General features: G+C 36.5%; 1 protein-coding gene across 1 annotated transcript; it reads right to left on the reverse strand.

Annotated features, from left to right (window-relative positions):
• On the reverse strand, window positions 1-26951 carry SPG20 (spastic paraplegia 20 (Troyer syndrome)). Its single transcript, XM_008586780.1, has 8 exons — window positions 26140-26951; window positions 22119-22316; window positions 19779-19946; window positions 16488-16611; window positions 9149-9343; window positions 7638-7796; window positions 7466-7556; window positions 1-1632 (listed from the first exon to the last, which is right to left on the reverse strand). Exons 1-8 carry the CDS (start codon window positions 26947-26949, stop codon window positions 1359-1361), a joined length of 2019 nt encoding a protein of 672 aa, XP_008585002.1. The 5' UTR covers window positions 26950-26951; the 3' UTR covers window positions 1-1358.
• Window positions 26952-27868: the final 917 nt, after the last annotated feature.

The raw sequence follows: 27868 nt of genomic DNA on the forward strand, positions 1-27868 counted from the left end.
TAGTTACCAACTGAATTTTATTTCCATTTTAACTAGTACATTATCCTTGGTCTTAGAAAAAAGCTCTACGAATTTTAGGTGTTTCTGAAATACAAGCCCATGAATATATTTCAGGCCAAGCAATTCAGGGAGATTTTTATTCACAAAGTACATTCCTTACAGTTTCAAATAAAGTCTAATGAACTAAATAGCCACTAGAAGCTCAGAAATTATTAGAATGGACTCTAGCTAAAAAACCAATACCAATCTTTTAAAATCAGTAAACAAAAATAAAATGCCATTAGATATTTACTTATATACTTGTAGCTTACAGGTCTGTGAATATCCTGTCTTCTGCCAAAGTGGAAACTATTATGCCCACCCACAATTAAGAGTAAGGTTTTCATATTCTTTACCTTGATTATGAATAGAACCTTTCCCTTTTTAATAACTTAATTTATTGGCTTTTTAATATAAATTTCAATGACTGAATCCCAAATAAAAATATATTTACCAACAGTAAATGCAATTCTGTTTACATCTCAGTTTTTACATTTTTAGCCTTTGGAAAAACTTAAAAAGCAGATACGGTAAACGATTTCTTAAAGGACCCTTTTGTTTTAAGCTGATAATAATCACTTCAAGCTTTAAAACAAAACTAATCACACCTCAAAATTTCCTGGGCTCCTAATAGATCAATACCAGTCTCAATCTAAAAGACTTAAAAATCTAATTGTATTACTTTATAATCAAAAAGACTGATCTATTTCCTAACAAATGGTAAGCTACCAAATAATTTTACAGAATCTCATTTTCTTGTGTCTCTTCCCTGTTTTAAATCTTTTAAAATGTTATCTGAGAATTCTTTTAGTTTAGAATTATAGTTTTTGTTTAGCTTACATGCTGAAAATTCTGACAATTTAAAAAAAATCTACAATTAGTGCAAAAAACGGAGACAATATTTGAAGTCATTCCTTCCCACTATAAATAGAACAAGGTTGCTAAATGTCAAATTTTATGTAACTATATAATTTCCTACTTTGCTTTCTGAAAGATAGATATAAAAATAGTTTAACATTAGGATTAATGTTTATAGCACATGTATTATTAGCTTTAACTGCAAAAATATTTTCGCCACCTTTAGAAAAAAAAAATTTACTAAGACTATAACTGCATATTTCTAAAGGCTGGATGCAAGAATACTGATTATTTTCCTTATAGGAAGAATACATGCCATAAAACATATGAGACAGTCACATTGTAGGAATAAATACATTTTAAAAATACTGGTTAATCTGTGGGGAATTCTGCATTTGCCTATTTAACAAAATTTCATCCATCTTGTAAGGCTTTGGTATAGGTGACTCCCAGCATTTCCATCACTTATCTTTCTTCTTTGCCTCATTCTTCTTTACTTCCTCTGTATGCTCGTCCTTCTCTCCTCTCATGTTTCTATTTGCTGCTGCTCCTTGAATTTCCCCCTGAGAATTATCAACTATGTGATATTCCTCAAGGAGTGTGTGTCCTGTCTGTTTTGCAGTTTTCTTCACCATTGCTTTGATACCAATGTTGTTAATATTATAGGCAGTTACACCAACATTAACAGCAGAATCCACTGCATCGTGTGTAACTTCTCCTGCATTATGCCCGTATCTTTAAAAGAAAAATTTTGGAAAGTACAATGAAATTATAAATATAAGTTAAGGTCTTCTGAATTAGCATTAAATAAGTCATATAATTTACTTAGGTATCCCTGAAAGCAAAATCAAAGCTTAGGTTTCAATTTAATTAATAGCTTAAAACATAGTAGAGAATGAAATCACACTGTAACAAATATGTATTTTCTCCTTCAGTAAAAATAGCATGTGAAAATAAACTTAGACTAGCTGAGAATAATGTAATAAAGATGGTTGAATAAGAATAAAATAAATTATAATAAAGGTTGTTAATCAGTCATTCTTTTTATTTTTATCCCCCCCTTCTAGAAATAAAAAGGGAAAATTTTCACTGAAGCAACTATAGGACACAAAGAATTCTGAGTCATTAAAATGGTTTTGAGTTCTTCCTTAACTAGACTTTAGTTAGGTCTTAAGCTCTGGGAGTCTGAATTTGTCATTATGGAGATATTCTATGACATTCTATCCGATATCCCACTCTACTGCAGGCTCGCTGGCCTGCTTGCTGTTCCTTGAATTCACCAAGCACATGAAGGCCTTAGGACTTCTGTACTGGCTGGTCTCCGCCTGGACTTCCCATGGCTCACTGCCTCAAGCTGGCTCAACTTTTATCTTCTTCAAGTAGGATCAACTATTATCTTCTCGGTAACTAATGTGTTGAAATTGCCTTATCCCATACATCCCACCCCACTGCCAATCAATCCCCCCTTAAACTGTTCTTTCTTCTTCCATAAGTTATCACCTTCTACATACTATAGAACTTGTTAATAATCATTGTTTATGTCTCACTTATTGTTTGTTTCATTAGAATATAAACCTCATTGGAGAAAAGAATATTTGCTTTCTTGGTTAATATATTCTAAGCATCTAGAACAGTGCCTGACATTCAATAAATAGTTATTGAATGAATCAAATGAGTAATGCCCTGTCCATCTCAGAGTTTCTTAAGCATCAGGTATATAGCAAAATGTTTGGGAAATTATAAAGCCCATACAAAAGTAGTTATTATTCACAATCATGATAACTGAGTTTAATACCATTTCTATGAGAAAATACAACTTGAGGTCCTATACAAGGATATTAAGACATATCTTCCCACTACTTTGTTTTACTCTTTATCCCTTTTCTGGCACCAGGCTTTTAAAGCTTTTCTTGCCCACAGGTTTCCACAAGGAGAGGACTGCTTAAACAACAACAACAAAAAGACAAAATATTACATCTTCTCTAAGACACACTGAAGTTTCCCAGGTGCTTTGTGACCTATACCTAGAAATTTTATCCGACAGATTTGTCCTCTATCACTATTAGTCTGGCCTAGAACAGTGGTTTTTGATACTACTGGCTTGTTTGTGCTTGGCTTTTTCAACCCAGGTGCTACAAGTGTGAATGATGATTCCATTCTGTCCTTTGCTGAATGTTGATAATTATATCAGAGCCAACACATGGCAAAACCGATAGTCTGACAAACCTTAAGACTCTACTATTCTTGACTGGGGACTTCCATACCAGTCACCAGACAGAAAAGCTCCCTATAACTGCTTTCTGCCAGTTCCTGTTGCTTTGCAACCCCTGAGCATTCCACAGGATTTGCAGATGGCACAGAAGACAGGGGGCCTTCTCACAGTCATCCAAGCCCCAGTCATAAATACTACTGTCAGAATAAAGGATCAGGAAACCACACTATAAACAGAACTGTTAAATGAACTGAGGGTACTGAGAAGTCAAGAAAGAACATGTGATGGGCGTAATGACAGTGTTTAAATATTTTTAGATACCACGTAGAAAAGAGAAGACTGATTCTACACAATTCCTGAATAGACGTTACACAGAACTGGTTTTGGGTAACATGACATCTGCCATTGGAGATACCCCTTCACTAAGTGCAAATATAAGGGAAATTTTAACTAAATTTCATTTAAACTGATAAAATACTGTGCCATGAAACGGTAAATTCCTTGCAGGAAAATATTTATTAAACTTGTTTTCCACAAATATATATTTGAAGATAAAATATTGCTAGGGGAAAATAAAAATAGATCTAACTTGCTAAATTATATTATTCTTCCTTAAACAATTCAAAGAAGAACAAAAGGAGCTTAAAGGTAAAACTCAGAAACTATGTAGAAGAGTGATAAATTATTTAACAGGTGCTATCTCGTAGGTTACTGTGGTAGGTTTAAAGTCACTATTGCTTTTCACTGTTCTTGCAAGTCTTCATGTAACTCACAAAAATAAATGGATTCTTAATGAATAGTTCCTATACATTTACCTAAAAATATTAAGAATGTAGTTAATCCTCTGTATTGGCTTATATCCCAGAAATCAGATAAGAAAGTTTATATAATACATTTGTTTTTCTCCTAGGCATAATGCATATAATTAAGGCAGATTTAAAGCAACTACTTGGGAGAGTAATAATTTTTCACAGGTAATAAGCATATAAGTTTTCTTTATTATACTATCATCAGTTGAATTGCAGTAGAACAATACAAATGCTTGTTCTATAAAATACTTTTTTTTTGTCCTTTTTGAGACCGGCTGCACCGCGCTCAGCCAGTGAGCGCTGTGAGCGCACTGGTCATCCCTATATAGGATCCGAACCCGCGGTGGGAGCGCTGCTGTGCTCCAAGCGCCGCACTCTCCCGGGTGCGCTACGGGCTCAGCCCTACAAAATACTTTTTGATAGTGTGATAAATGTAATGAAATAAGGATATAAATAAATATAAATTTATGTAAATAAATGAGAACTAAATTAGACAAAGGGACAACTAACTCTTCTATTTCTTCAGTTCTGTCACTAAGTTATTACTGGTTCAATACTTTTTGTTTCTTCTCTTAAATGACACTTTCTACTTCTAGGCCAGATTATCCCTAGAGGTGGGAAAACAGTATTACTTGCATAAAACCTTTCACTGCCTCTCCCATCTTTCCAACTTTCTAATAGCAGAAACTAAATTATTGCTAAGATTAAATCATCCCCATAGTTAGAAATAAAAAGCTACATAACTAAATTCTCACTTATTTGCTTAATTTTTTTCCTACACAAATCTTTGATGAAGAAAAGGATAAAAAGAGCAATATATACCATAATAGAAATAAATCACCTCAGAACTACTGTCAAAATATCCTATTCCTCATAAGTTCTATTCACTAAGGACCAGAAATACAAAATCTATCCCCAAACCCAGTATTGTCTAGTTATGTGAATTTCAAACTTTTAATAAGTTGATTATACTTAGGTAAGCATTTTTTCCATTATAGCAATATATGGACAAAACCAACAAAGCACCACCTACTTTCTAATATGACTAATTATCTGTGCTAACAAATGATAATGATACTCTAATTCCCTTTTGGCCTAAAAGGTACTTCTGACTTTCTCCTGCTCTTGCTATAAAAGAAACTATTTTTCTAATTATGACTGAGCCATAAAAGTAACCTCAGGGACATAAAAAAATTAATGAATATTAGTCAGATGTCAATGCCACAAGTAGCAAGAGGTGAGCTGAAAGACTTGTTTTACATTCTATCAAAAGAATTTCAGATCTACTCTTTTTTTTTTTTTTCCCAACTTTTTGGTAAAGTTGACACTCCAAGATGATATGCCATGTTGCTTTGATTCAAAAGTATACACACCCCAGAACAAGCAGATCAAACCAATTTAGGATGGAAATTAAGTTAGTATTTCCTAAGCCAAAGGTGGGAGAAATCTAAAAACATGTTAGCGTTGAAAAATAACTCTAGAGTATTAAGTTTGCACAAATTACCCAACAACGGCAGTGTGGCCCAGCACTGTCCTCTGTACTACAGAGCACAGGTTCTGATGACAAAACCCAGCTCCACTACTAGGAGTGTAACCTTTAACAAGGTATTTAACTCTCTATGCTTTGGTTTTCTCAACTGTAAAATGGAGATAATAACAGCATTAAAAATTAAATAATACATATGAAAGACACAACACAGTACCCGATACGTAAGTATAAAGGCAAATGTCAATGAGTGGATAATTAACACAATTAACCAAGTGTTGCAAACACCATTAATATCACTCTTCTTTTCTCTCTAAATAAACAGTAAGGTCCAAACTATTTCAAAGCTAAGAAGGCAACTCAGGTCCTTTGTGCTATAATTTTTAGACCTTGACTCCTGTAGTACTGTATAAAGACAGTATTGTCAGGTAGAAACTATAAAGAGCTAAAGGCAGAAAATCTTGCTTTAAATCTCATCTTTAACACCACCTGTCATAAATTTGTTTAATATAGTTGCTGACTCAGCACCCACTTTTAGGCCTGAAACTCAGTTGCATCCTTTGGCCTAAACCTCCCCTCCCTGTGTGGTTTGTGATATGCCCACTTGTTTCTCATCTCATTAACCCAAAACTCAACACACTCCACAGCTGCTGACCACAATAAAACCAATGATCAACATCAGAGTCATGTAAATAAGTTCCCCCCTTCATGTTTTTTTTAAACTAGCCAATCCACAGCTCCCACTGGAAAGCCAAGGGGATAACGCCCTTAGACTGTAATAAAGGCACAGTCTTACAGGTCTCCTCTCCCTCTCTTGCACATGTGTTCTCTCTTCTCTCACTCCCCACCCACTGGTTGAGCACCCTGCTGTCTCTGGGCTTTCCATTGGCCCTCATGGATACCCCATTTCTCTTGCAAATCTGTGAATAATAAAATGTTTCTGTTATTTCATGTGTTTTGTTGTGCTGCCTTCTCTGTGTCTCACCTGACCAACATATCCCAACCTAACTCTCCTCCCAGTCAGGGGTCTCCTAGAGAGTGGCTATCTTGGTAGGAATAAACTTGACACAGGTCAGACAAGAGCCACAAGGGCGTCTGCCTACAGAAACAAGAATCCTGGGAGAGGAAACCTGGTCATGGGTTGGACACATATGCATTAGACCATCTGCCAGGTAAAAGAAGTATCCTGTGAAAGATATACGATAACATCCATGACCACCTGCCCTGGAGCCCTGTCAGGGTAGGACTAGAATTTATAGACACTCTCCAGGGACAGCTCAAGGCCAAATTAGAAAAAAATCATAACACTACTTATCAGATGATCCTGTGCAAATCACTCATTTCTATCTTTGTCCATTTCTTAATACATGAAATAGGGCCAGCCCTGTGGCGCGCTCGGGAGAGTGTGGCGCTGGGAGCGCAGCGACGCTCCCACTGTGGGTTCGGATCCTATATGGGAATGGCCGGTGCGCTCATTGGCTGAGCGCGGTGTGGGCAACACCGCACCAAGGGTTGCAATCCCCTTACCGGTCACGAAAAAGACCAAAAAAAAAAAAAAAAAAAAAAAACATGAAATAGAAGACATACCATCTGTTCATTCCAACACAAATGAACAGTGGTAATTATAGTCAAATAAGTTTTGACTTTAGTCAAAAAAGACTTTAGTTTTAGTCTTTGTATACAGAACAAGCTAATATTAATAAGGGATACAACAGTTAATTACAATTCAAGATTTTTCAGGCAAACATCACCCATCAAGATCATGTAGTTAATAAGATAAATACGGAAATCCTAGCCTCCCCCCGCCTTTTTTTAAAAAAGATTAAACCTATTCTTTGCACTAACGATGAACAAATATTTATAGCAATTAGTACAAAGCAAAGTCACAAGACTTCTATTACTATACTAAAAATATTCTTCTCCCTTTTTAATAAATACTGAGTGGAAAAAATTTATCAGATACTTAAAAATAAGTACATTAATCATCTTAACTTATGTCATACGGATTTATACAAATGCTGTAAGAGATTTAATTATTAAAATGATAAAAATCCAACTTACTTGTGTCTGACAGTTTGTACAGTTTCTGCTGAAACATTGTTAACAATGCATTTAGCAGCACATTCCAATCCCTGCCAGACAGTAGAAAACCCTGCAAACATATTTAAAAGTAAGTAAATCTAGCTCAAAGCAAACAGACCTCTCTAGTTAAAATTCTGGGCCCTTTTGTTACCTTGAACACTACTTGCTGCTATGACCATAGCACCATCCAGGGGAGACTTCCCATCTTTGTCTTTTTTAAGAGATTCTGGAACAAGTTTGCTTCCATGCTTCTTGACATGTGGAGCTAGTTCTTTTCCAACACAATTCGCTACAGTGCAAACTCCATCAACTAATATAACCATAAAGAAAGAAAACTTAGAAAAAAATGTATTCTTTCCCTTGATTTTACCATTCTTAACCTGCACAATTCCTAAATAAACATCTAAATAAAACTGTTTTACTGCACAATGTTACCATTTCTACTTAAGGATGAGAAGCTAGTTTGGTTATTTTTCAAACAAAGGCTATTTACTGTTTAGTTTAATGATGTGTTTGCAGAGTCTACTGATATTTATAACCTTGCCTCTTACATATACATAGTTTTTTCAACACTTCAGCTTAAAAGAAAAATTTCTTAAAAGAAAAATTCCACCTTTTCTATCTGACTACTGCAATGCAGTAGATACACATTTAGCATTTTCCAGCTAAGTGTATTCGTATTTTTTTCTGTCAGCAAATCTCTCAGTGAAATAAAACGTGTTTAAGTCTATAAAAGTAAACAACCCAAAACTGATTCAAAAGAATACTAAATACCAAAAAAGATAATCTCACTAGATTTAACAGTAATCCATTAAGGACTTTTCTGACTATCTTAAAACATCAAACTTTAGGGTTTTCTGACTATCTTAAAACATCAAACTTTAGGGGCCGGCCCGGTGGCGCACTGCTACAGTGCACTGCTTGGGAGCGCGGCGGCGCTCCTGCCGAGGGTTCGGATCCCACATACAGACCGGCTGCTCACTGGCTGAGTGAGGTGCGGGCGCAACACTGAGGGTTGCGATCCCGTTGCCGGTCCCGGTCCGGTACGGGCGCGACACTGAGGGTTGCGATCCATTGCCGGTCACAAAACAAGACAAAAAAAAAAAAAAACATCAAACTTTAGTGCTGTGATTCTCAAAGGACATGGGATTAGAAGTCCATTGCTTGGGCAGACTGGCACCAGAATCATTAAGTCAGCTTTTCTCAAATGATAGGAGTACATCCCTTTCTCTTGACCCTCAACTACTAAGCAATGAACTGCTGTCCTTAAAAGAGTCATATTCCTCAGGTACATTTAAGAATAGCAAATATATTCAGAACTCCTTTTCAAAGACATATACACTCTCCTCTCTAACATATCTAACACATTTAATCAGAGTTTTTCAAACTTTAATACACAAATAAGAATCACTTAGGAACCCTTTAAAAATGCCGATTCTGAATCAGTAGGTATGCCTGCTACCTGAAATTCTGCATTTCTAAGGATTCCAGGTACGCTGGTGCTGCTGGTCCATAAGTCCCACTATGAGTAGTAAGGTGAAACTGCTTTGTCCTAATTCTTTATTCTTGAGATTAAACCATCTAAATGAACATTTAGATTAACCTTGAATTATAAGATTATTTTTAATTTAACTAAAAAGAAGTCATCTAAAATTACTTTACCCAGGAACTGACTGACTTTTGCTGCTCCTCCTGTAGCCTGCTTCGCTATATGAAGCCCTCTGGTGACAGCTGGGCTAACTTCCACTGGTTTTTCTTCTGGTTGAATCCGTTCTCGGAGTTTAGAAGCACCTTTCTGGATTGCTTTGCCAGTAAATTCAGCACCTTTGACTAAACCCCAACTCACCCAGGAAGCACCTATTTAAAGGAAAATTAAAAATTGCGTAATATTAGAGCCAATCATCCTTTAATAAATACTTGTAACATCAACAAGAAAAAATAAAAGGAGTTCGATATTCAGATCCCAAACAGGCCATGACATAAACATTCAAGCCAACTTGTAGGTATCTCTGTACATTATATGTTACTACAGTATACTATTATTAGGTACTAATTTTGAGTTTTGGTGCCATTAAGATAGTTATTTGGCTACAGGACACAGACATTCTTGTTCTTTTTGTCTCAGTCCAGGCACCACTTTCCCTCATGAAATCCTGAGGGAGAAGGACACAAACAGTGCAAATTGGAAACCAAAAAACCTGTATCTCAATGCCAAGATAGAACTTGTGTTTGCTTTAGGCTAAAGGTATTAGGCATGGGGTCCTGTTCTTTCCTCAATCCTAAATCCAAACCTCTGCATTTCAGCAACTTTTAGCTTGTGACATAAACCCAAATGACAAAAACATGAGAATACCCAAAGAATGCACAAGAAGAGAAAACCTAAAAGAGAAGAGAGTGGCCTGGATGACTGAGCCAGTTCCCATGACAGTGGGCCCTAGCCCTTTATTTTGCTCATGCTTCTTGCAGCATGAATGAAAGAAGCAGTTGCCAGAGGAAAAGCAGGACGGCAGGACCTTCTCTAGTGAGGAGAAAAGGTCCTCAGCCAGTGGGCATGTGGGGAAAGAAAGAGTGGGAGAGAGATGAGAGAAGTAAGAAGATACACAAGAACAGTGTCCCCTAAGACAAGAAGGAAAGTGTTTCCCTCCTCTGTAGAGAGCTTACAGTTCAAAATATTTCCTTTTTGGCAAACGCTGAAACAATGAGCTTTTAAAGCTGGACATAAAAAATGCTAAGTATGTTTCTCAAGGCCCGTGGCATGGTTTTACATAATTACTCCAGCCCAGTAGTAAGCATCCAGCAATCATGTGAAAATCATAGCTGTTTTTTAGAATGTTAACAATGAAAAATGGCAAGTAATAACTAATTAGAAAATTTCATTGTTTCTCTTCCTATTTTAGTCAACACTTCCACCTCAAATCCAACCCTACTGTCCTACCCAGAAACCAACTTTGGAGAGAATCAGGTCTTAAACCCAAGTGGCAAACAGGCTCCCATAACAATAAAAGACTTGAAGATGTCCATCAAAGAAATTATGTGATTTTAGAGTTTATTAATTACAAGCTGAAAAGTTTAAAAAAATTAAAAACCAGCTGAAGTTTAGGAAGACTGAGAAATCATAAAATAAATGATAATGAAACAAAGGAGACTATAACACCACAATGAAAACTATAACAAACAAAAGTGATGGAGTCCATTGATGACTGAGAAAAATAAATGAAAATGAAATAAATTAAAAGTCATAGTACTAATAGAAATACTAGACATAAATAATCAACAAGATATCACCATGGGAGAACATAATACAGGTAAATATGTTAAAACTGCAGAGACTGCAACAGAAAGAAATGTAATATTTAATCTTTTAAATGGTAAGTGTAGTACCAGATATAGATTCTGTTCATGTTTGCATCCTATGCAACCAGTTAATACTGACAGATGGCAGACAATGAATGCTGAATAAATGAAAATTTGGCAGATAACTTTATCCAACTCAAACCTAACCACTACAGTTTGTGTAAGGAACATTGTCCACTTTCACTAAACTAAAGAAACCTAACATCTATACTTATTAAAAATAGGACACCCAAATCACAGCTTTCCCTCCTGATAAAAGGCTGGTTGAAATGGAAGAAGATATAGAACCTGACTTTTCTGACAAGTTTCAGTAAATTTATCTTAAGAAATATGAGTTTTAGAACATTGATCTTTTCATATTCTGTTTTTGATATTCTATATCTCTGGCTAACAGAGGGGGAAAATTGGCAGAACTAAGAGTGTACTGGCTACCACAACATGACCGCTATTGAATTCCCAATCATATGACATATATCTTATGATATTTGATTTGGTCCCCTAAAAATCTAGAAATGATTTATCTTAGCACATAATCACTGTGTAGAGGACTAGAAATCTTGATTCCTATTTGATTATTAGATAGGGTTTTTAGGTAATGCATGTATGGGACAAAAGTCCTTGGGTAGGGAGGCAAGAGCCTACAGCTCGGGGGCAAGAGCCCACCGAATCAATTCTAATAAAGTATATGTTGATTCTCAATTGATTTTTAGTATTGAGTTTTAGACAATGCATGTACAGGACAAAAGTTCTTGGATATGAGGCAAGAGCCGACAGTTAGGGGGCAAGAGCCCACCGAATCAACTCCAATCACTGTTTAGGTAAGGGACTGTATACACTGATTGTTAATATAATGGGTTCACTGGAAGATTTTATGAAAAGGAAACACACAGGTCTAAAGCCTTTAATGTGAACAAGAGAAGTGAAGCAAAACAGGGATTGTTCTGAAGGCAATAACTCATAATACAACAAAACTTAAATGATGGGAAAATATGTAAGTTAAGATTTCCAAGGATGTTCTGCTAGATTAGTCAGTACATGGGGGTTGTTCCACATTTTGCTTTAAAGCTGTTTGAGTTTCTCAAGAAGTCAGGCACTTTAATGATTATCTTACTGTTTCTTTTGCATGTCACACAGCTTAGATTTATGACTCTTTTGATGGTATATTGTTTAAACTATTTTGAACCATGCATGCTTGGATGAAGATTGTTACATAGCCAATTTCTTTATGTTCTTACTATGACTGATTAACCATCTGTTTTTTTTCCTGTAACTTCCTTGTCTTTACAATAAAAACTGAAAGCAAAAACTGACTCAGGGCCGAACCCAGTTTCTCCTTCTAACAGAGGAGTTGCTGAAGTACAGTCCCTTCAGGCTTCTCATTACATTCACATTGCTTTGAGTAATCTTTTCTGAGTCTCTGTTACACAGTGAGAGGTGTAACAACTCTGTACCCAAAGTATAAGTTACTTGACTATATGATTGCTCTTTGATGATATTTTGTTAATTCTATATATCTTGGTATTAGAATAAAGATCTCTGTGGACCTGACAGCCAAAAGACTGTTCTACAAAGAATCCTACAAAGAATGTGGTCCTACAAAGAATCTATTAAAGAATAGGAGTGCTTTTTTGTTGTTGCTTTTTTTTTTTTGTGACCAGTAAGGGGATCGGAACCCTTGGCTTGGTGTCGTCCGCACCGCACTCAGCCAGTGAGCGCACTGGCCATCCCTATATAGGATCCGAACCTGCGGCCTCGGCGCTCCCAGCACCGCTGCGCTCCCAGCGCCACACTCTCCCGAGTGAGCCACCGGTTCGGCCCTAGGAGTGCTTTTTTGTGGCTACTTTTTAACAGACTAAATTAAACAAAATGGAAAATTCCTTGTCAGAGCCTAGAAGCACAGAATGGTAGTAAAAAACAATCTTGGAGAAACCTTATGGGTGTATCATACTTGCACTATCAGCCCTCCTGCTTACAACCAGCCATAGGATGATGTGTTGGAATGGGTGGGCAGAAAGTGATCACTCCCTGGGCCGGCCCGGTGGCGCACTGCTACAGTGCGCCGCTTGGGAAGTGTGGTGGCGCTCCCGCCGAGGGTTCGGATCCCACATACAGACCGGCCGCTCACTGGCTGAGCGAGGTGCGGGAGCAACACCGAGGGTTGCGATCCCGTAGCCGGTCCCGGTCCGGTACGGGCGCGACACTGAGGGTTGCAATCCGTTGCCGGGCACGAAAAAAGACAAAAAGGAAAAAAAAAAAAAAAGAAAGTGATCACTCCCCCTGACTCCACACTGACTGTCTGCATAGAGTCCCAGAGTCCTTATTAAATTGGGAAGATTAGGGGATAGAGAAGGTACATTCAAATGCCCTTGATGATCTTTTGCTATCTCACAACTTCTAAAACCTTTGCTTCTCTCATTTATATCGGTTCATTAAAAAGCACAATCTAAATATGGCATCCCAAGAACATTTTATTCTTTCAGAATTGTTTAAGGTAGGCTGCTCCAGAAGTGGGTTACAATCAGTCTATAATCACCAACTCTCTATCTCCTCCCAAATTAGCTTACTAAGCCCTACTGCATCTAAAATGTATGGCAGCTACTTTCTTAAAGTGTAAGTCTAGGCTTCTCAAGCTGATATACAAGACAGGTAAATTTTAAGCACAATTATTTCACTTTTTTCACATTTTATGTTTGTAAAACCTATGACTAGCTTTTACTGATTTTTATTCATCCTTTGAGAGTGGAAAAGAACCAATCATGGGCTAAGGAGAATGAGCTCAATTTAGATCCCTGGTTACTCACTTTTGTACAGAGGCTGCATGAGGTACAAATAGTCTCTTGACAGACCAGATAATTTTCCCTGGAGTAAATCTTGAATATTTTCTGCCCCTTTCTTTTTTACTTGTACCTTAAATATTTGGTGAGCTAGTTAATATTCATTCTATTAAAAAGCACATAAAGAGATATTACTCTGATAAGCAAGTAAATGGTTTTATGGTCACCAAGTATGACGGATATTATCAGAACTTTAGTCCTGAAAGCACAGTATGAAGAGTTACTGGCATAAAGTCACAGGTAGTGAAGAAGTGTTACTAGAATGTAGTTTTTACTCATTTTTAAATGATGCAATGCTAAGAGTTCTTCTGAAATCTCTACAGGCCTCTTCCCAGGATTAGCTGGCTTTAAGGACGCTCTAACTCTTCCAGTAGAACCACTATGTGGAACCTGTGTGGTATGCAGGAGGCCTAAGACTTTGTGGGAAGTGATACTTTCTAAGGATGTGCAAAAATAATATCTTCTATTCCAAATGTTTTCTTTCAACACAACTCTGACATTCCTCCCCCTGAGAAGTTGAATCTATGTCACATCTCCTAAACTCTGGGCAGGATTATTACTTGTTTGTAACCAAATGATGCTGGAAATTTCCAAGACTATGTCAGAAAAGGTAATGCAGCTTCTGCCTGTTTGCTGGACGATTCATGCTTGAAGCCCTGAGTCACCATGCAGAAGCCAGTCAACCCTAAGGCTACCATGCTGTGAGGAAGTCAAGATGAGAGGCCATGTGTTGGCACGCTATTCAACAGACTCTGAGCTCTCCACCCAGATGCCAGAGATGTAAGTCAAGAAGAAGCTTTTAGATCATTCCAGTCCCCAGCTGTTGAATCACCAGTCAGCCGCTGAGTCTTCCTTAGACATCATGAAGCAGACACAAGCCATCCCTACTGATTTTTCCAAATAGCTGGCCCACAGAACTCCTAAGCAGAAACAAATATTTGCTGTTTCATGCTTTCAAGTTTGGGGTGGTTTGTTACACAGCAATACTAAACGGAACAAACTTAAACCAGTATCAACTCAAAAAAGTTGGGAAAATGACCATTTAATCTAGTTTTCTACATGTGTGGGTAACAGGCAAGTTTTCTGAATACCGACTTCCTAGTAATGCTTAGCAGCTTGTAAAGTTAGGGGGCAGAGTAGTAAGAATGAAGAGGATTTTCTTCTCAATTTCTTTGAAAATTGTTTTTAAGGGTCAATTTTCACTATAGTCATACATTACTTAACGACAAGGATACACTCTGGGAAGTGTGTTAAGTGATTTCATCGTGTGTGAACATTGTACAGTGCACTTACACAAACCTAGATGGCATAGCCTACTATACACCTAGGCTATATGGTATAGTCTGTTGCTCCAACCACCATCACATAAACAGCCTGTTGGTGATCAAAATGTCATTAGGCAGCGCATGGCTGTATTGCACTTATATTTGAAAATTTGGCTTTATCTTTTCTTCTTGTGTCAAGCACAGTTCTTTGACACTGGGAAAATATTTTATTAGCTCCTAGACAATCAGCCATTTTAGCTTGTTGGTTTTTTATGCTGAAGATTTCCTCTGCTTTAAATACCTTTACTATTTTAGTGGGTTTTTAGTACAGAGATGAAATCTGAATTGAGAGTCATTTAAATGCTTAAATGACAGGTCAAGACCCATTACTGGGTCATGAGTTTGACTTATTGAATGGTGATTGGCAAAATTTTTAAATAAAACAAGATAAAAAGTATAAATCAGAGAAATACTACAGTTGAAAAGCTAAGTAACCAACTGAAGCAGAAAGACATGTAAGCAATGATCGTTCTGGTTTTAGAATAATCTATCTGAGCCCTCTCTAACCACAATTAAATAGCAGGGTCTATCTTCCCAAACAGGTAGGCCACCACCCTCAGATCTTCTCAGCTTGCACTGCTTTATGGTTATGGAGGGCTGCTTTGTTTCCAAAGATAGATGAACATCTCATTTTTTTCATGGGTGCCTTAGACCGTTCAAGTTGCTATAACAAAATACCATAAACTGGTGGCTTATAAATAACAGAAATTTATTTCTCACAGTTCTGGAGGCTGGGAAGCCCAAGACCAAGGTGCTGGCAGATTAGCTGTTTGATGAGGTACAATTTCCTGGTTCACAGATGGTGCCTTCTTGCTGTGCCCTCATATAATGGAAGGGGCAAAGCAGTGTTCTGGGGCGATTAATCCCATTCATTAGGGCTCCTCCCTCATGACGTATTACCTCCCAAAGTCCCAACCTCTTAATACCATCACCTTGGTGTTAGGACTTCAACATATGAATTTTGGGGGCTACAAAGATTCAGACCACAGCAGTGGGGCAGGAGGGAAGGGAAGGATTAAGAGGGAATTTCAAAGGGGAAAGGAAAGTAATTCATTTTATGTTCAGAGCTATTATGAGAGGAGTTTGGGGTTCCTAAAGCTTTTCACTACCAATTTTCCCAGGAGTAAAACAGAGAATAAGCCAGTAAGAATTTATGACATATGTGATGTTCTAGGAGATTAGTTCCTTCTACTTTTGTTTAAGTATTTTTAAATTGATTATTTAAAACCAAAATATGGGCCGGCCCCGTGGCTCACTTGGGAAAGTGCGGCACTGGTAGCGCCGAGGCCGTGGGTTCGGATCCTACATAGGGATGGCCAGTGCGCTCACTGGCTGAGCATGGTGCAGACAACACCGTGCCGAGGGTTGCAATCCCCTTACCGGTTAAAAAAATATATCTTTCTAAGTATTCTCTTATAAATAATACCTTTACTGAGTTCCAAAAGTTTCATATTACGGGGGGAGGGGGAATGAACATTACTGTAATACCTGACAAAATGTTCTGAGCCACTTTCTCACTCCATTCAGGTAATTCTCTTGCTTTTTCTTCTGAAACTGGCTCACAAGGTACAATGTCACTCAGGTTAACTTCTTCACTTGAAGTTCCTTTAGTCTAAATGGTGAAAATGTTTCAAAATGAAAAAGAGTAAAGACTAAGAAGGGGAAAAACTATAAGCATTGGGTAATAAAATATTAAACCAACAAATACTAGATATAATTAATGAAATATCTCTAGCCAACCTAGTAACTGGTATGTCTTACAAAGCACAACACCAGAACTGCCATGCAGCTGAAAACTGTTCTAGTCTTATTTATAAGCCCCCATTGGTAAGATTTAAATACCAACCCAACTCTAATATAGCATTTACCAACTCATATTTAAACTAACTTTTTTCCTTCCTTAACTAGACTATGAGTTCCTTCATACAGATATCATCCATAGTTATTAGTATGCACATGGTACTCAGTAAAGTTGAAAGATTTCTGTTAAATGACTCTATCAGTGAGAAAGGAAGTATCCAAATAAACTGACTTTGATAGGACATCAAGTAAACTTTTAATTTAAAATAAGTAAGAATATATAAACATATAACTACCTGCCATTGCATTTAAATGGAAATGGGGAATACAGACATACTTGCACAGCACTATGCTAATTTAACTACTTACTATTTAGCTACTATGAGAGTTAGGGCCAACACTCAAAATCTTAAAGCTAAATTCTTTATTCTAAAAACTTATGAGCAGGCTAACTCAGACCTCATAGTATAGTAAAATAACTTGAAAATCAAAGTGTCCAACAAAAATACAAAGAACTTCACTTAAAATATGAAAAACAACAACGAAAAACAAACCAAGAGCTTCTATGTGGGGAGAAAAGCCACTCATAAGTAAAATCAAACTGGGCAAAATATTTGCAACTTGTATCTTTGACAATGAGCCAATATCTCTAATACATAAAGAGCTCTTGGAAACTGAAAAAGACTAAAAACGTATTAATAAAAATGGACAAAGAACATGAATGGACAATCCACAGAACACAAAATTCAAGGGACCCTTAAGCATAGACACCTCACTCAAAATGAAATCAATGCAAGTTAAGATATTTTAATATACCATTTTCTCATTTTTCAGGCTGCCAAAATACAGAGAAACTGACCACCCATTCTGTTGACCAGGTAAAGGGAAGCAGGTACTCTCATATACTGCTGGTGGGAGTGCTGGATAGTATAATCCCTAGGGAGGGCAATTTAGCAAAATCTATCAAAATTACAAAAGCACTTATCTTTTGACTCAGTAATCCCATTTTTGGAATATATCTGATTATCTACGCATGTATGAATCAACAAATCTACAAAGACATTCACACTGAAGTATTATTTGTAATACAAAAAAAAAAAAAAAATTGGAATCATGCTAAGTACCCCTCAATAAGAAACTATGACATATCCACAGAATGAAATACTGGGTAGTTGTAAAAAAGATTGAGGAAGTTCTCTATAAAATATATTAATATAAATATACGAAAAAATACAAGACACTCCATATAGTATGTTATCTTTTACATAAAAAAGGGAAAAAAATAATAACAGTTTATATTTACTTTCATCTGCCTCAAGAAACCCAGGAAAGATACACAAGATCCTAGCAAAAGAGATCACCTATGGTGGCAGGGAGAATGGTGTGAATAGGAACAAAGTTGGGAGTAAAACTTTTCATTGTGTATATCTTTTAATATCATTTGATTTTTTTTTTAACCAAGAAATTAAGTTTAAAAAAAAATAAATTCTAAATAATATGGAAGAATTTCCAGATATACTGAGTGAAAAAGCATGGAACAAAATAGTATGTTTTACATGCTACCATTTGTGTTAAAAATTGTACGCGTGTGTGTATATATGTTTGACTATGCATAAACATAGCTTGAAGGACAATAAGAAGCTAATAACAATGTGTCTGAAGAGGGGAGCTAGGTGGCTGGCAGACAGGAATGGGAGGCAGACTTACTTTTGACTCTATATCCTTTCTACCTTTTGAGAATTTGGTTTCTTGTGATTAACTTTATATTTCTTGGAACAATTTTGGACTCCCAATGTTCTCATAAATCTGGTCTAAGATGTTCAACACAAACCACAGCGACACTTTGGAAGTAAACGTAGAATGTTCATGTGATATTCATTAATTCCAAAGATAACTACTGAAAACTGATGATGTGAAATACAGCAATGAACAACACTGAACTGCCTGTAACATAATACTCAGGCAATGCTGTTTTCTTCATACATTTGCTTACACTACTACTTTTCTGCCTGGAATCCCTTTCAATTTGCTATTTGTATGACCAACTCTTTAACCAAGACTAATCTTAGCCAAAATATCCTCTAGGAGGCTCTTTACTGCTTCCCACACCACCCATCCACCAACCCTTATCTATTAGGCTAAGCTATATCCTTTATCTAATGATCACATTAGACAGAAATTACCTCTTTGCTAATCTGTCCTTTCCACTAGACAGTAAATTTCATGAGATTAGAAATTTAAACTTTTTTTTACCACATATACCCATCATTCTAGCACTCAATAAATATTTACTGAACTCTAAATCAAATTTGCCATATAGAGCATATTACATACTCAGAACCTAAGAAATGAAAGAAAAAAACTACTCAATATCTTTTAAAAATCCAAACCTCTGTCCTGTACCACATATACCCATCATTCTAGCACTCAATAAATATTTACTGAACTCTAAATCAAATTTGCCATATAGAGCATATTACATACTCAACCTAAGAAATGAAAGAAAAAAACTACTCAATATCTTTTAAAAATCCAAACCTCTGTCCTGTTGCCCATCCATGAAGAAACAGGGAACTGAATAAAAATGGTAGAGTATAAGAAAAAGGAGACAGTAGCATATCTAGCCCCAAGTTCTTGGTGAATATAAGAAGGTACAGAACAACAAATAAAAAAGCACATGTATCATTAATATAAGAATAAAATTTACAATATAAAATATAATGTATTACAAAAATCTTTCAAATATTTGGGAAAAAAATCTATCCCTCAAACACAGAATACCTTTTAAGACAGTTTTAGTAACAAACACTTGGAAAGGGAAACAGTAAAGCTGATTGTAATTGTTTTTGCCAGTAATCACTTTGTGACTCTGCACAAGTTCCTGTGCTTTAGTAAATGGGGACACAATCATATAAATTACATGAAAAAGTACCATCAAAAGAGAACACACACACCTTACCTTATTGCTCCTTTATTTACCTTTTTTCCACGTTTTCCTTTACGACGCACATCCTTCTTGCCTTGGTCCAATGAAGGACCCAACTGTCTCATGTCAGTGCCAGAGGCTTCCTTCAATTGGTCGGAGGAGTGTCTTGTTCTTCCAGGGATTTGGAATTCATTTTCTCCTTCTGCCCTGTTCCAGTCAGTCTAGGGAGTAAAGGAATAACCTTAGCTCAAATCAGAATTTTTTTAGATGGCTTTCTTCTAGCCACATTACAGCATGCTCTAATGATATACATGTTCAAATGTCAGTGTTTGACAGTCTATAAATAAATACTTTTACTTTTCTTTTCTCTATACTGTGCTTTTATCTCATCATCAACAAACCTCTGAGTTCTTTGGTTCATAGCACATGACCTAAAGTAAATTTCAAAAGACAAAGTATAAAAGATAACTTAAAGCAGTTGTTGGTATAGCTCTAAATCAGACGCAGCTACATCTGAACTAAATAATGAATAACACATTTTAGGAAATACATATGAAACTAAAATGAGTTTAAAGGCAATTAATAAAACTCATATCCACTTTACTCTTCTTTGTTCGAAGGCTCATTTTGTTTTTGTTTTCAGTATTTAAAGGTATTTTGCTAGCACATACTTTACCAAATGAATATTTAAGAGTAAAAACAAGTCAAAATTATAGCTAGTAATTAGCTTTTGTTTATGGTTGAAGTTCTGCAACAATACAGCAAACTAAAAATAACAACCAAAAATATAAAATTGAACAGAGAAAATAAACATATAGCCTAAAACTCTGTTTAATTTCTTTCCTAAAGCCCAGTAATATAGGGCCAATGCATTTGGGGTGAAGAGAGAAACAGCTCCATATTAGGTTCTTGAATACTTAAGAGTATCACTTTGTTCGGTTAGTAAACAGCAAAGCCAAGATGAACCCAGATCCATTTGACTATGTTCCTGCCTTTGTAAACTTCTCCCAGTGAGCACACTGAGACTATACACTTCTGTATGGCAATCATGCGTTTTGTTAACATCACTTTAATAATTGTTGATTATGCTAAAGTATTGGCTTGTTGATCACCAGGTCATTCTCAGTTACTTGGCAACAGGGACTGTTATATATTTTACATATATATATTTATCTTTGTAGTCTCCTGTTCTCACACTCTTCCCATGCCATCATTTAACATCGTACCTTGTTAAATAATGGATTCCAAATACCTGCTGATTGAAAGAGAGAACAAAATATTATACTATAACGTTGTCAACCTCATTACCTCATTCAACCCCAGATAACTGTCAATATTCATAATAAAAAATATTTTTCCCTTTGCCATACAGCAGGATGAGCAAGAACACCTAAAGAATGCCTCTCCATAATATTCTATTTCAACTGCCTGTAACAAAGAAGCACGTGGACAAGGGAAAGAGGCTAAGTAAGGAAAGTTCACAGGATGATCATTCATATATATATATATGTGTGTGTTTGTGTGTGTGTGTGTGTATATATATATATACACACATATTTTAAAGATGACTGGTAAGGGGATCTTAACCCCTGACCTGGATGTGTGTGTTTGTGTGTGTGTATATATATATACACACATATTTTAAAGATGACTGGTAAGGGGATCTTAACCCCTGACCTGGTGGTGTCAGCACTACGCTCCCCAAACTGAGCCAACCGGCCACCCTATATAGGGGTCTGAACCCTTGGCCTTGGTGTTATCAGCACCACACTCTCCTAAGTTAGCCACGTGCCGGCCCAGGATGATCATATTTTAAATTATATTTTATTTTTCTTTATTTGGCCTCCATTTACCATGAGAACAAAGACAATTCTCTCAACTAAAACTTGCTTCTTTTTCAAAATGCCAATCTGTCCAATGAAACCCATCTGCTAAAGCTAAAATTACCTTCATTTCACCATTTAGTCCCACTAGTCCACTTTTCCAACCAAGCAGTAAAACAGTGGTGAAAACAAAACAGCTAACATTCACAGAGGATTACCACCTGCTGGCCCTGATATAACTGCTTTAGTGTACTGACTTTTAATCTTCAACACAGCCCAATGAGATGAACATTATTATTCCTATAAAGTACAGAGAAGATCAGTAACAGCTGAGTTAAACAGCTACGAGTGGAAGAGTTCGAATTCAAACCCAGGCAATTTGGCTCCAGAACCTAACATCTTAACAACTATTTACAGCAAATTCCCAACATGTAGTTGTGAACACACAGGCAAATTATATACTCTCAGTCTCCTAACTTTGATCACATTAGGGGTTATTATAATTTCTTTAAAAACAGAAGTGTTTATGTTAAAGTAGATTTTCATCCTAAAGGTGATCACACAAGTTACCTGGAGCCGAAGGTCAGACATTTGTCTTAACAGATCCTCAAAGAGTTCTCTATCATCTTCTGGTAACTCAGAGGACAAGACAACCCCCACAAAGCATCCTGCTGCTTGTAACATTGTATCAGGAAACATGTAGGCACCCACAGTACATTTCAGAACCGGAGATCTATCAGGAACTAGAGGATATAACCAGTCACAAACCTAAAAGAATTTGGTAGAAGGAAAAAAAAAATTCAATGCAACCAGATTTTCACCTAGGTTTTAATAAATTGTAATACTAGAAAATAAGCTTTACAAGGCTTTATAAAACTGTTAATATCAACAAATCCCCAATGAAAATCAATCATTTGCTTGTCTGATCTTCCTGCAATAAGAACTGTGCTAAAAATACTACTGCTCCAGCAATTATTAAAACTGATGACTTTAAATAGCCCAGTGTTAACCACTTATGATTGTAGCTTTAAATAAATAACAAAGTCAATTAAGTTTTTTTTATTATCCAAATTAGACATCCCTTTGTGGTAATAAACAGACAAACTCAAGCTGTTCTCAAGTACTACACATGTATTTACTGATTTAATCATCACAACAGTCCTATGAAATTGGTTAGTATTACTGTAATTTTATGTACAAGAAAATTGAGGCACAGAGAAGTCAATTAAGTTGCTCAGAGTAAACAACTAAAAAGTGGACCTGTGATTTGAGCACATGAAGTCTGGACCAGAGAAACCAAACAATTGTTTTAATTAGAAACCCAGTATACACAATGTGAAATAATTTTTTTTTAGTAAGCCCAAGAGAACCTGGCATGACAGAACTAGAATATATTAAGTTATGCTTATGAATTTACTATCTATTGTGAATTTAAAGCAAAATGACACAAAGCTTTCCTGCAATGTAATCTGGGGAGGTCTGCAGGTCAGTACACTCAGACTTAAGCTCACATCCTGGCTATCTAAATTCAAAAGAGACTAAGTTTAAATTGAAATTTCCAAATGTATTCATTTCTGAAGCGATATGTTCAGTAACTAAAACATAAAGTATGCCCATCACCCAGGACACTGTCCTATTATCAAGAAACTTGGGAAGCCAATCTGTTATCAAAATATTGTGTGATAAACATTAGTCAAAGAGCATGCGACTTCATATAGACAATGGAAAATTCTGATACACTACCATCATCTCTGACCAACAAAATATAAATGTGCAGGGAGGGACTGGAATGGTCAAATCTGATTCTTTCCTGGAAAGTACTTAATAAACATTTTCAAATTGTTTTTCTTTTACAGGTTCTCTTTTCTACTTGTTTCAAAAGCCACAATCTTTTATAAAAGTCAAACTTCAGACAGGTTACTGTAAAACCGATTACTATGTTTTCCAAAGTACAACATAAAAACCCTCTGCTATGTGAAATGACAGGTCAAGTAATTTACAAACTTAAAAACTGAGTAGTTATGTATTTTGATGTGTATTAGGGCAAATATATATCTTTTCCTTAATTTCACAATTGTTATCGTTTGGGATAGAATTAACAAATGAAGAAATTTAATAGAAATACTAAGTAATAGTAGGGGTATGTATTAAAAAAAAATTGTAAAGGTTATTCTAAAATGACTAAAGCTTGGAAAAGGTTTATTCTACTATTCCATGATTTCCTTAAGATAAACTATATTCTGGTCACCTTGATTGAACTGAAGTATCCCCAAGTCTTCTAAAAAACAGAAAAACTTAGACCTTTCTAAGGGTGGTTATTATAGATAGTTGAGCTCATTCACCATAGGCTGATTTCTCCCAGTTTTTCTCATGTCAAAGTTCCGTGTGAACTGACTACAGGTTTAACAGGTTTAAAAAGTTTATTAAAACTAAAACCAAAAGAAAAATAGTTTTTTGAAGTCCTAGAATTCCAAGGATGCCTACTTAAAACCAAATAATCTTACTCTAATTTCTTGAGTAGACCAATAGTGATTTTTATAGCATAGGAAATTACATCTGACTTCTTGGTTTGTTACTGTTTTTTAGTATAAAAACATTCAGTAAATAAGTATGATAACTCATTTTTAGGACACTCTGCTACAAATACATGAATACATGCAAATGAGAGCCTGTTAAAAAGACTCAAATTAAGTTTTGGGTGCAATTTTATTTATTTGAATTATTTTGGGTGCCTTTTCATTTAGGACCAAAAAAGGAGATATGAGAAAGATTAAAAACAAAATTAAAAGCACTAAGAAATTTTTACTAGAGTACAAGTCATTTTGATGATTGAGCTCATGTAACCAGGTACAGTGTTTCTGACGTTCACTTCCTATACCTCGAATTGTCCAGGTGTTAAGGACCCAATATATATATATATTTTTTGGCAGCTGGCCAGTAGAGGCATCCAAACCTTTGACCTTCCAATGATTTTGTAATTCTGTTGTTACAGTGCAACACCATTACCAGATCAGCAGAAATTCCCCCACCCCCACTTTAATCAATAAGCCTATTCTTAACCTTGAGGCTTCTTCCCTAAAATAACCCACAGGATTCACAATATTCTTCCTCTCCAGTAATGTACCTTTCCTTTCAGCAATGGTCCAAAGTATCCCATTCACACATTTCTAGTAAGCCTCTAATTGTCTTTAAATAACTTTCAAGTTGACTCCATGTAAAAGATGCATGAGAATCGAAAGTAGGGTATACCATAAGAGAAAATAAACAAATGCTGTAACTAAACCACATTATTTGGACTTTGGACAATAGTACCTCCTTTGCTTAAATGGTGATATTTCTTCATTGCAAACTCCTTTGTTATACGCAATGTTATACTCAATGTATACTGAATGTTTATTTCAAGTACTCATCTCCCCTGCCCACATCTACAACCAAAGTTTTAAAACCAGATCGTCACTGGACCACCACCTTCAGAATACCTCAGTAAATCCACAGCAATGCCCTGACACCACCCTTTACTTAGTACCAGTCTTTACTGCATCCTGTGTTCTCTGGACTATCTGCATTCTGGTAAATATATCTGCTTGGAATGTTGAAATTACATCTTAAATTACCAGTCTCTACTTGTAGACCAGGGTTTCTCAGCCTTAGCATGACTGAGATTTGGGGCTGGATAATTTTGTTGGTGATGGAGGCCGTTTTGTGTAGATGTTCAGCAGCATCCCTGGCCTCTACCCACAATGGCAGTAGTAACCACCCACCAGTTGTGACAACCAAAAATGTCTTAGACATTACCAAACCTTCCCTGGGGAGGGAAAATCACCCCTGGATGAGAACCACTGTTCTAGAGAATGGGCTGGATCTAGCCCAATTCAGACCCTCAGCTGGGTCTTGACAACATTTGTGGATATTATACATTCACATGAATTACATAAATTCCTTTTGAAATTAAAAGCGTTAGGTTTCTTCTTCAGATAAAGAATTAAAAAAATTTTTTTTTTTTTTTGTCTTTTTTCATGTCCGGCAACGGACTGCAACCCTCAGTGTTGCCCCCGTACCGGACCGGGACCGGCAACGGNTTTTTTTTTTTTTTTGTCTTTTTTCATGTCCGGCAATGGACCGCAACCCTCAGTGTTGCCCCCGTACCGGACCGGGACCGGCAACGGGATCGCAACCCTCGGTGCTGCGCCCGCCCCTCGCTCAGCCAGTGAGCGGGAACCGGTCTGTATGTGGAATCCGAACCCTCGGCGGGAGCGCCACTGTGCTCCCAAGCGGCGCACTGTAGCAGTGCGCCACCGGGCTGGCCCCAAGAATTAAAATTTAAGGATGAACACTCTGATCCCCCTCCATTCCTATCATCACAAACTTAATATCAAAACAAGACTTTATATCTTATAAAAAAAAAAAGACTACTGAACACAAACACAGACATTCAGGGTTCTGAAATTTTTTGGAACAGATTTAAAAAGGAAATAAAACCTGTAATTATCTTTTTGTACTTATTATCCTGGACAAATTATAAATATTAACAAATAAAATTGATGCCTTCTACACATATTTCAATTTAAGTTTACATTTTCCTTCAGCTTACCTGGAGAAATCCAGGAGGACGGTTTAGAACTGTATCAAGAGAATTATCCAAAAACCTCACAATTCGAAGGTACCCAGGATACGAGGGTGCACTAACCTCTCCTGCAGGATTTACAAAAAAAATCTGTACTCCATTTGGTATCAAAATCAACTCATCTGCATCTAGCCCTAAAGTCTCAAGAGGAGGTGGCTGAGAATGATTCCGATAAAAGTCCTCTCCAACTGAAGAAAACTCCCCAGAATCTGTTCCATAGGATACAGTGTAGTGACCCTCGGCAGCCTGAGGAGTATAAGCAGGAGGTGCTTCTGCTGGACAACTTTGAGATGGCAAGGACAGAGAAGTAGGTGTGGCAACCAACTCTGCACTTGCAGTTGAAGTGTTTTCATTTACTTCACCGTGCTGAGGTGGTGAACTAAAGGGCTGAGGCTCTGGTGACTTTTCGCACATGTCCTTAGGCGGAAATTCTGGATATAACTTGGGCACTTCCTGAAGATCATTCTGTAGAGAAGTGGCAAGACCCTTCTCTAGAATTTCCAACCTGGTACGTACATTCTGTAGCGTTTCTTTCATTTTCTGTTGCATCTGTCTAGCAGATTCCCACCCAGGGCCCGTGTGTTCAGGCTCTGTCGATGAAATGCTGATTCCTCTGAGCAGGTGTCCTATTCCTTGCTTATAGTAGTTCTTTGCTTCTTCCTTCTGACCTAATTCATCTGTATTCAGTCCTTTATTAACAAATAAAAAGGCTTTCTTGTATGCTTCCCTGATGATCTTAATTTCGGCACGTTCTCCATTTTCTGGCTCTTGCTCCATTTCTGCAAAACAGAAAACATCATCTTCAATTATCTTGTTTACCTATTTGTTTGCTTATTATCCATCTCTCCTACCTGAATATATTTCAAGAGGACAAGTGCCTTGCTTGTCTCTGTCTTGCTTGCTATTGTATTCCCTTAGTCTATTATTAGGACATACAGAAAGTACTCAATATGTATTTGGTAAATGAATGCTCTTGGTCCTAAAAATCTGGTTAGTTAAAAAAAGAGAAGAGAATAAATCAGAATACATCTATTAAATGATTTTCTTATTCCAGTTTCTTAAAATAAATAAGTTTCCTATATCAATCTTTGTGGTTGGAACAAGAGTCTCATCATAAAATTCATTATAACATAAATCCAGGTTATATCCAGCTAATAAAAGAACGAGTTGCATCACATATTAGAGGAGACAGAAATGAGAAAAAAAAAAAACCTGGATGAAACTTTAACATTACCTAAATTCCACTTAAAGGTGGAAGTTTACCCATAAGCAGTTAACCTTATTCCCTCTCAAAATGCCACTAAAATGACTCTAAAAAGATTATTTAGAAGGCATAACCATTTTTCTTAATGAGAAAAAGTCATGAATAGGCACTTCATAAAAGAGTATGTTTAAAATGTCATGTGCAAAAAAAAAAGTCACGTGAAAAGTTTCCATTTCAACAAACTACTCCCTCAGGAAAATGAAACTAAAATCAATAGTGATACCAACTTCTCAGATGGCTAAAATTTAAAAGACTGACCAGTGTTAGAGAAGACAACAACTTGAACACTTTGTTGGAGGAAGCTGAAAAATGGTACAGCAACTTTGGAAAACTGGCAATTTCTACCAAAGCTAAACATTTCACCCACCCACTCCACGACCCAGTAATTCCACTCACAAGGACATGCATGCCAAAAACACATACAGCAATATT

Source organism: Galeopterus variegatus, unplaced genomic scaffold, assembly GCF_000696425.1.
Source record: "Galeopterus variegatus unplaced genomic scaffold, G_variegatus-3.0.2 Scaffold4115, whole genome shotgun sequence".
NCBI lineage: Eukaryota > Metazoa > Chordata > Mammalia > Dermoptera > Cynocephalidae > Galeopterus > Galeopterus variegatus.